This window comes from Babylonia areolata, chromosome 9 (assembly GCF_041734735.1).
Source record: "Babylonia areolata isolate BAREFJ2019XMU chromosome 9, ASM4173473v1, whole genome shotgun sequence".
NCBI lineage: Eukaryota > Metazoa > Mollusca > Gastropoda > Neogastropoda > Buccinidae > Babylonia > Babylonia areolata.
Genome location: NC_134884.1, coordinates 40,458,573 through 40,468,572, shown reverse-complemented (window position 1 = coordinate 40,468,572; position 10,000 = coordinate 40,458,573). Strand labels below are relative to the sequence as shown.

Genomic DNA, 10,000 nt, shown 5'->3' with positions numbered 1-10,000 from the left:
CACGTGTGGACAGGCTGATTTTATGAGGGACACCCTACAAAACCATTGCACTGGCTGGGATAAGTTGGGGAGCTCGGAAAACACGCGGGAAAACTTCCCCCATGGGCAAGCGATGGGTGGTGAAGAAACAACAAGAACAAAGATTCCGTCTCTACGTGTGGATCGTGAAAGCAATACTGCATGGACAACACACACACACACACACACACACACAGTGCTCTGACATACCGTCAGCTGAGCAGATGTTCAGCCACTGAGAGCAGAGAGGGAAGACGACGAGAGAACATCTTCAAGCCACGTGCTGGTCACGCTCAGAAGCAGTGACGGTAAAACGACAGACAGCATCACCAAGGCAGAGATGGTGACAGTGACTGTGGGCATGAGAAAGACAGTGGTGGTTTTTTTGATATTTTTTCTCCAACGACTGCATCGTGGCTGAAACCAATTGAAGTCTGTTTCCGTTTCCATTTCACCAACAGGTGTGCCTATGGTCCTTGCTTGATGCAGTCACCAAGCGGTTACCGTGGCAGAAGAAACGGTTATGCGTTGGACTTCTACTTTCCATTACAAGACCAGCATCTACTTGTCGATGACTTTTTCGTGGTTGATGTATACTGGGTACTTTCGTGTCTCCATAACCAACAGAACAGTGACGTTGATGACAGGATCATTCACGTATGTAACTGACCTTTTAGCATGCATATTCACACGAAGGTGGTTCCGGAACTAGCAGGCCCGCACATATGGTGACCTGTGCTGAGAGGTCGGAAAAATCTCCACCCTTCACCCACCAGGTGCGCTGAACCGGGGATCGAACTCGGGAGAGAATCCAGCGTGCTAACCGTTCGGCCACCGCACCCGTGGAACTAGTGTTGACCACTGAGTGATCAGGGTACCAGGCTACGTTTCGGCATGGCGTTGTGTCAGTCCTTGGGGGAAAAGGCGCTGTACTCCGATTTTCCTCATTCCACCCAGGTATGAATGCATGACTTCGGTTGGAGGTTGAAGCGGCGGAAGAGGAGGGTTGGGCCCTGCCTTTCTGTTCCGAGCCCCCCCCCCCCCGACCCTCCGACCCCCTCCCCCTTTTTTGACTCACTTGTGTAAACAAAGTGAGTCTATGTTTTAACCCGGTGTTCGGTTGTGTGTGTGTGTGTGTGTGTGTGTGTGTCCCCGTGTGTCTGTGTGTCCGTGGTAAACTTTAACATTGACATTTTCTCTGCAAATACTTTGTCAGTTGACACCAAATTTGGCATAAAAATAAGAAAATTTCAGTTCTTTCCAGTCATCTTGCTTAAAACAATATTGCACCTCTGGGATGGGCACAAAAAAAATAGAAGCCAAATTATATGCAAACTGCATTTACTGTTATATTTATATTTTTTTGTATTCTCTAAACTTGGCACTTTGACCTCTTATTCTGACACAACAACAAGAGGAGTCATTATTATCATTTTTTGTTCAAACAGGAACTTCTTTTGCTAAGCATGGAAGTTTTATTTTGCAAACGTTTTGGTGCAGATAATAAAAAAGGGAAATTACTCTGTAATTAATGCTAGGGGACTTAATTTATCACAAGTGAGTCTTGAAGGCCTTGCCTCTCTTGTTTTTTGTTGAGGGAGGGGAGCAGCAGCTCGTATCGACGATAACATGAAACTGAGCCTGTAAAATCTACAAAATGCAGAAAGTTTATAATGACTTTTGGTTGTAAAATAAGACACACTTTTGATAAGGAGTGTCCAACGTTTCAGACCATAGGTCTGACGTCAGGAACAGAGTTAGTTGGAGATCTCGAATCGGTTTTCCGATCAACCGAAGACGTAAATTGTTTCTCTTCCATACGATAAGATACACGTTTTTTTTTTTTTTTCAGGCGCACCTCCAGCGAGTAAAATGTCCGGGAGCATCATATTGTTGACGGCATCGCTTGGCCTTAAGACAGGATTATTGTGAACTGCGCGTAAAAATCTTGTCCTGCGTTTGATATTTGCTTCGTGAATTTTATATATATATATATATATATATATATATATATATATATATATATATATATATATATATATATATTATCTTACTGGGTGATTGTGTGTGTTTGTGTGTGTGTCTAATTATTGTACTTTATCCTGATATTTTTAGCTTGAATTTATTGTCCCTCCTTAAGAAATGTTTTACAGCGCACAGACACACACGCGCGCGCACGCGTGCACATAGGTAAGCATATGCGCACACGCGCTTACTCACACACACGCTTCACACTTGCATACACACACACACACACAACACACACACACACAAATACACACCCCCCAAAAAAAAAACAACAACAACAAAAAAAAAAACCAACAACGAAACAAAACAAACCAACACACACACACACACACACACACACACACACACACACACACACTCTCACGGACACACACACACAATAGACGTTAAGCAAAAGAACCAACGAACACACACACACGCACACACACACACACACACACACACACACACGTGCGCACATCTATTTTTTTTAGAATTACTCTCTTTTCGCCCCCTCTCTCTCCGCTGACATCTTGTTCTTTGAACAAAGGAACAATCGATAAAAAAAATCTTAATATCGTAGACAACGAAGTCTAACCAAACTGAACCCATTTATGTCTTCAACCTCCTGCCATATTGTTCAAAACCTTTGTGTACATAAAAAGCTTTCAAATTGCGAGAAACAACTTGAACATGAGAATAGTGATTTTTTTTTCTGCATCCTATTTCGTAGCGGAGACTAGTTTCTTAACCATTTTTGATGTTCCATTTTAACACATGTTATATAAAAAAGATGTTTTCCTTGTAATATTTATGTCTACAAACTTTGTCATCAGGGACCTTAGCCTGTAATTTTGTCAATAAATCATCATGAGACTTGAGTCCCACTGATGACATACCATCACATCAAAATATCGTAACCATGTCCTCTTTCCCTCCCTCCCTTACTCCCTCCGTCCCCGGCAAGTCATACCGAAGTGTTAGTGACATTGATGAAAAGGAAGCGTTGAAAGATGACGTCACGTGGCTGGGCAATCAAGGGCTACGTCATCGATAAACAAGTCACTGTCATCGATCCTCTCCCACTGATGGACGAGCCGGTGCAGGAGGGAAAAAAAAAGATGCACCGGGGGGGGGGGGGGGGGGGGGGGGGGGAGGGGGGGGGGGGGGGGGGGGGGGGGGGGGGGGGGGGGGGGGAACACCCCATGGATTTTTTTCCCTAAGGACCCCGCTTATCGGGGATCCCCCACTCTTGAAAAACAAACAAAGAAACAACCCAAAAAAACAACACACACACACACACACACAAAACTATCAGGTATTAAAACTCATCTCACACAGGGAAAAACAAAAACAAAGAACACACACACACACACACACATATGTGTGTGTGGTGCCGTTATCCTCGAACTGCTGTTACCTTAACATGCAGACAGAAATAATAACGGATCCTTGCTCAACCCTCATCCGAGTGACGTAATGTGCAGATGCAATAGTCTTTTCGTCAGCACTCGTTCTGAAATATTCTTTTACTTTTGTTTTAATTTAAATTTGATTTTTTTTATCATCTTGAATCAGCAGGAATCACACACGACGAACCATGAAGACTCCACTCCTGTTTGCAAATACTATCCTTGTGACGTGTGTGTAAGAGAGAGAGAGAGAGAGAGAGAGAGAGAGAAGATGGATGATGACAGGGGCGTTAATTAATTAGGAAGGGAGGGAATCAGTGAAGCGAATCGTGATGAGTCATGTGGCAGGAACGTGAAGTAAAGTTGTGGTGAACTGTCACACATTATATACACGTAGGAATACGATGACCATCCCTATTGAAACGATGCGCCAGGCGGCAGGCAGGACAATTATGGGAACTTCCCCACGCTGTAAGAAATAGTGTCTTTTTGTGAGCTGTGAACTTGCGACAAAACCAACAACAACAAAAAAAACCCCAACAAGACAACCCCCCCCCCTCCCCCCCCCAAAAAAAAAAAACCCCCCCCCCAAAAAAAAACAACAACAAACAAACAAACAACAACAAAAAAACCCCAAAAAACAAAACAAAACAAAAAACCCCTTTCTTCTCCGTTATGCGCGTGATATGCAAAATTATTTTATTGTATTACTTTCATGTCACAACATTTTTTTTCCCCTGTATGAAATTCGGCCGCACAGCTCTCTCCGTGCAGACCGCGTTACCACAGTGAAGTGCCACCCATAATAATAATAATAATAATAATAAAAGAGAAGTTTTAATCTTTTTTTTTTTTTTTTTTTTTAGTTTGCATGTGTATTTCTGGATTTTTCTCCAGAATTTTTTTTTTCTCTAACAGGAACAACCCTTTCGTTGCCATGGGTTCTTTTACGTGCGCTAAGTACATGCTGCATACGGGACCTCGGTTTATTCTCTTATTCCATTGACCCAGACCACCACTCAAGGGCCTGTCCAGTGGAGGAGGGAACGAATGTGTTTGATGCTCGCGAGTTGAGATGTTGATGATTGCTCTTTTTCTGTGTTCTGATTTTCTCTTTCTGTCCCCGGCGCCCCCCCCACACACACCCTCCCTGTCTGTCTATCTGTCTGTCTCCTTTCTCACTGTCTTCCCTCCCCCCCTCTCTCTCTCTCTTTCTCTTACCTTCCGCCTCTCTCTCATTTCCTCACTTGATTCTTCAACAACAACAACAACAACAACAACAAAAAAAAAAAATCACGTCGCAAATGCGTATAATCGGAGGTAGGCAGCTCTGTATATATATGTGTGTGTGTGTGTGTGTGGGGGGGGGGGGGATGTGCGTGTACGCGCGCGTCTGTGTGTGTCTATGTGTATAGAGGAGGGGGGGGGAGGCTTACCCTGAGCCCAGGAGATCAACCGACCTTGTTCAATATGCAGATTTGGATGACAATGGGGCGGTGTTCTGGTAGTAATGCGCCCGACTAGGAAGTGAGTTCGATCCCCAAACGGGTGCGATAGCCGAGTTGTTGAAGCGTTGGACTTTCAATCTGAGGGTCCCGGGTTCGAATCTCGGTGGCGCCTGGTGGATAAAGTGTGGAGATTTTTCCGATCTCCCAGGTCAATATATGTGCAGACCTGCCAGTGCCTGAACCCCCTTCGCGTGTATACGCACGCAGAAGATCAAATGCGCACGTTAAAGGTGCTGTAATCCATGTCAGAGTTCGGTGGGTTATGGAAACAAGAACATAGCCAGCATGCACACCCCCGAAAACGGAGTATGGCTGCCTACATAGCGGGGTAAATAAACAAAACGGTCATACACGTAAAATGTTAAATGTTACATGTATGTCTGAGTGTGCATGTGTGCGTGCCTGAAATCTGACTGAATGACACAGGAAACGAATAATGAGCGCCCAATGGCAGCCGTCAGTTGGCTCTACCCAGGTAGGCAGCCTGTTGTGTAAATGACCCCGTGTTTGTAAAGCGCTTAGAGCTTGGTCTCCGACCGAGGATAGGCGCTGTATAAGTATCCGTATCAATCAAACAATCAATCAAATTCGGACCGGTATTTTTACGCCCCCTCCTCCAACTTCCACTAGACCTTGAGTATTGGTTCGGGTGCCAGTTTTTCGGATGAGACGATAAGTCGGGGTCCCGTTGTGCAGCATGCATTTTACAGACGTAAAAGATCCCACGACGAAAATAGGACTGTGACTGACAATAATTATTCTGAATGACAATCCGCTTCGATAGTAAAAAGAAATGCGCTTTCAAATAGGAAAAACATTAAGTGAAGTATGGGTGTCGTTGCATTTGTTTCTACGCGATCTCCGCGGGGAGACCAGCCCGAATATCATACAGAAAATTAAAATGCTATGACAAAAAGATATTAAATACAGTAATACACTACATCAATTGACGGGCGCAATAGCCGAGTGGTTTAAGCGTTGGACTTTCAATCTGAGGATCCTGGGTTCGAATCACGGTAACGGCGCATGGTAGGTAAAGGGTGGAGATATTTCCGATGTCTCAGGTCAGTATATGTGCAGACCTGCTAGTGCCTGAACCCCGTTCGTGTGTATACGCACGCAGAAGATCAAATACGCACGTTAAAGATCCTGTAACCTATGTCAGTGTTCGGTGGGTTATAGAGACACGAAAATACCCAGCATGCATGAACCACGACAGAGTCATCAGCAAGTCGATATTGGTCGTGTAACGGAAAGAAGAAGAAGTATCAGCTGATACAACACACAGTATAACAGCGGGAGACAAAAGAAAGCGGGAACAAACAGGGAGACGAGATACCCAGACAAGACGCAATACAGTGCTCATACTGGTGGAAAGGTTTATTTTTAACTGATGAACAGCATTCCTTTAAAACTCGTGCTCTCTCTCTCTCTCTCTCTCTCTCTCTCTCTCTCTCTCACACATGCATAGACTCGAAATTACACACACACACACACACACACACACACACAGGGAGAAAGAGAGAGAGACTGGAAAACACACACACACACACACACACATACACAGACTGGAAATCACACACACGCACACAGGGAGAGAGGGAGAGACTGGAAATGACACACACACACACACACACACACACACACACACACCACAACACACACACACACACACACACACACACAACACACACACACACACACACACGAAAAGGAGAAAAAGGGTGGTGGCGCTGGCGGTGAGGGGTGTCTCTTAACGACCCATTCTGTGATAGCTGGTCACCACCCCAATAATTCCTGACCCTATCGATGTCCTCCAATCTGATTGGACGAAGCCCATGGGGGCAGGAGGGGGGGCGGGGATAGGGGGGTGTTGGGATTCCTAATGGTGTTTACCGCAGCGAGAGTTCACAACTGAAGCTGTTCCCATGCTGTGGTTTAATGTGTCGTTTCCTAAACCACCACCGCTCCCCAGGGCTTGAGTATTGGCGTCAAGAGAGAGAGAGAGAGAGAGAGAGAGAGCGAGCGCTGATCTCCAGTATGCCTTGTTCCTTTTCATCGGGGATAAGACTTACCGTTTTGGTGTGTGGTGTTATGCTTGTTTTGACATTGTTCGACTGAACAGAAGTTGGGGATTCAATGTGAATGCTCCGTATTTGTGTCATCCCACACTGAAAAAAAAAAAAAAAAATCAAGAGAATTGATTTTAAAATTCATTCATTCATTCATTTACTTTTTTTTTTCTGCTATGGTTGTGGATGTGGTGAAATCATTATAAGAGATTTCTTCTTCTTCGGTCGTGGGCTACACTGTTTTCGGGGGTATGCATGCTAGGTATGTTCTTATTTCTTTAACGTGCGTATTTGATCCTCTGCTTGCGTATACACACGAAGGGGGTTCAGGCACAAGCACCTCTGCACATATGTTGACCTGGGAGATCGGGAAAAAAAACTCCACCCTTTATCCACTAGGCGCCGTTTTCGAGATTCGAACTCGGGACCACACATCAGATTGAGAGTCCAACGCTTTAACCACTCGGCAAGTTGCGCTTGTCATAAGGGACTTGAATTCTTGGTGTGTGATTTGCTCTGCTTAGTCTTGACAACATAAGGGAGATTGTCCTTGATTTATTTTGTTCCCCCCGCCCCTTTTTTTTTTTAATGGTAGAACTTGTGTGTGTTGCAAGATCAGCCTTCGATGCGAATATATACCTACCACCCAGTTGCTTACTATCCACACGACCAGGAAGAAAATTAATGATGAATGATTTGACAGCCTCTAGGTTACAGACGTCGTTGGCTGGTGTGTGTGTGTGTGTGTGTGTGTGTGTGTGTGCTTTACACAGTCGCCAGTTTTATTCCAAAACATTATCTAAAGAATGATCACATCACACACCACACAACACTCACCGTAGGTCCACATATCATACCTCACACAACCTAACTGATGCACTTCCGGTCGCTTAAAGCCTTGACGTATATATTTATTTTAAGAGAGAGAGAGAGAGAGAGAGAGAGAGAGAGGCAGATTTACCGTTTTCTTTTCTTTTACTTCACACAGTTCGCATCATTCAGTTGATGCGATTTAAAAAAAATTTTTTTATTTTTTTATTTTTTTTGACGTTAAGAATTTCCATACAGACTTAAGAAATGTCACGCAGTGCTGCTCGGATGGCTGAATCATATATAGATTTTTCATGTACCGCAGCCCAGGTAAGCAGTCCGAACAACGTACATTGTGCGCCCCATTGTGTCTTGTAGCATTGTTTTTTTCCTTCAGGCACGTACAAGTCCATAGAATACTGGTTTCTTTTTAGTGCTCAGCACGAGGCTTTCTTCATTGCAAAACAAACGAAAAACAAAACAAAACACACACACACACACACACACACACACACACACACACACACACACACACAAGCAACAACAACAAAACCCAACAAAAACAACAAAACCGAGACATGTGATACACAAACACGAAACACACACACTCGACCCACGCACTGACTCCCGCACACACACGCGCGCACGCGCATCGACGCGGGCTATTCTTTGTCTGTGTGTTGTTGTAACGCTGGATAATTTATGCGTTCTTCAATAAATGTTTGATGTGTGTTTGGAAACGCCTGGATCTTTCTCAGTTCCAGTGTGCGTCGATCCATGCAGATTCCACAAACTAGCATCTAGAAATTAAAGAACAATGAGGCCAGAAGATTAAAGGGTTAACAAATAATAAAGAGTGGTAACTCTCTTCCCATTTGAAGTTATGCACCTTGCAAATGGAGAGAGTTGCCACTCTCTGTTATTTACTTCATCAAGACCACTGTTCTGAAAACAGGTGGATAGCACATGTCTTCTTTGAGCCCCTTTGCAAACTAAAGCCAGTGGAAGCGTTCAATCAGCCATTTTGCTGCTCGTGTCAGTACAGCGCGAAGTGATATCTTCATATATGTAGCCGAGCGCTTAGCTGGCTACGATGACTGCTTCACGGAAACTTTCACTTGCTCGCGGCGTTAGGTAAGCTGATATTCCTGTGTGTGCCTCCAAAGCGAGTTTGCGCTACGTGTCACTGCACTGTTTACCTTTAATAACTTTGGTAAATAAACCATTTGTAGATGTCAATCAAGACACAACATTTGGCATGTCGTGACGGCAAACATAACACGATTTCATCGAAGATGCACGGTTGCAGTTCAGAAACTACCACCAGTTATAAGACTCGGATGAATTCTCAAAGGAGTGACAGCCGGATACGAGTCTCAATATGGCGTCCAGTTGGCTTCAGCTTTCCTGGTCAATGAGCCATCCATCTATTTTTAGAGCAGTGGATCCTGACCCCTTCTTCTGAACTGACGTGAAATGAAATCAGACATAAACATTTTACAGTGAGCTCCAGGAAGACCTGTACCAGGACACTCTTTTTACAGTACCTGGAGTATATCAGTACTTTTTTTTTTAAAACTTGATTTAAGATTTATCCGGAGTGAAACAGACGCAGGGTGGGCGAATTGACTTTTTGTTGTTGTTGTTGTTGCTGTTTTTATTTTCAATACGTTTAACTTGATCTAATCTTTTTTGTTTCCATGGAACTGAACAAGACTTGAATGGCCCTTTTTTTGAAACTGTTTTGATTGTCCTTTTAACACTGTTGTGGGTTCTCTTCAACCTAGTGTGAAATTTAGAACTTGAAATGGCTCATTCGCGATCGGCTGGACTATAAACAATAGAATTTGAACACAGTATTTTTGAACCCTTTAATTTCCTCCCTGGGTTGAGCGTCAAACAACAAACAGTACCACCATGAGTGCTGCTGCAGTCACCACCAGGCCCACTGCCCCCTTCCTCAACAAGAGCCACAACTTCGGCATCTTCCTCAAGAAAGGGAAACGGGGCATCTTGCAGGTGAGAAACTTTCTTCCCCTTGTTCTTTTGGTTGTCGTTGATATTGTTGTTCTCCTCCTCCTCGTGTAACTTATGAGTCGTTGTAGCTTCATTTTTCGTCAACTTGATAGCATAAAAGGTACAAAGGAAAAAAAAAGCAAGAACATTTAAGGGT

General features: G+C 44.0%; 1 protein-coding gene across 1 annotated transcript in view; it reads left to right on the top strand.

Annotated features, from left to right (window-relative positions):
• The first annotated feature begins 9,744 nt into the window (after positions 1 to 9,744).
• Positions 9,745 to 10,000, top strand: part of LOC143285639 (uncharacterized) — a 38,484-nt gene continuing 38,228 nt past the window's right edge. Inside the window, exon 1 of the mRNA XM_076593035.1 lies at positions 9,745 to 9,846. Within this exon, the coding sequence (XP_076449150.1) occupies positions 9,745 to 9,846 (102 nt within the window). The remainder of the gene's footprint in view (positions 9,847 to 10,000) is intronic.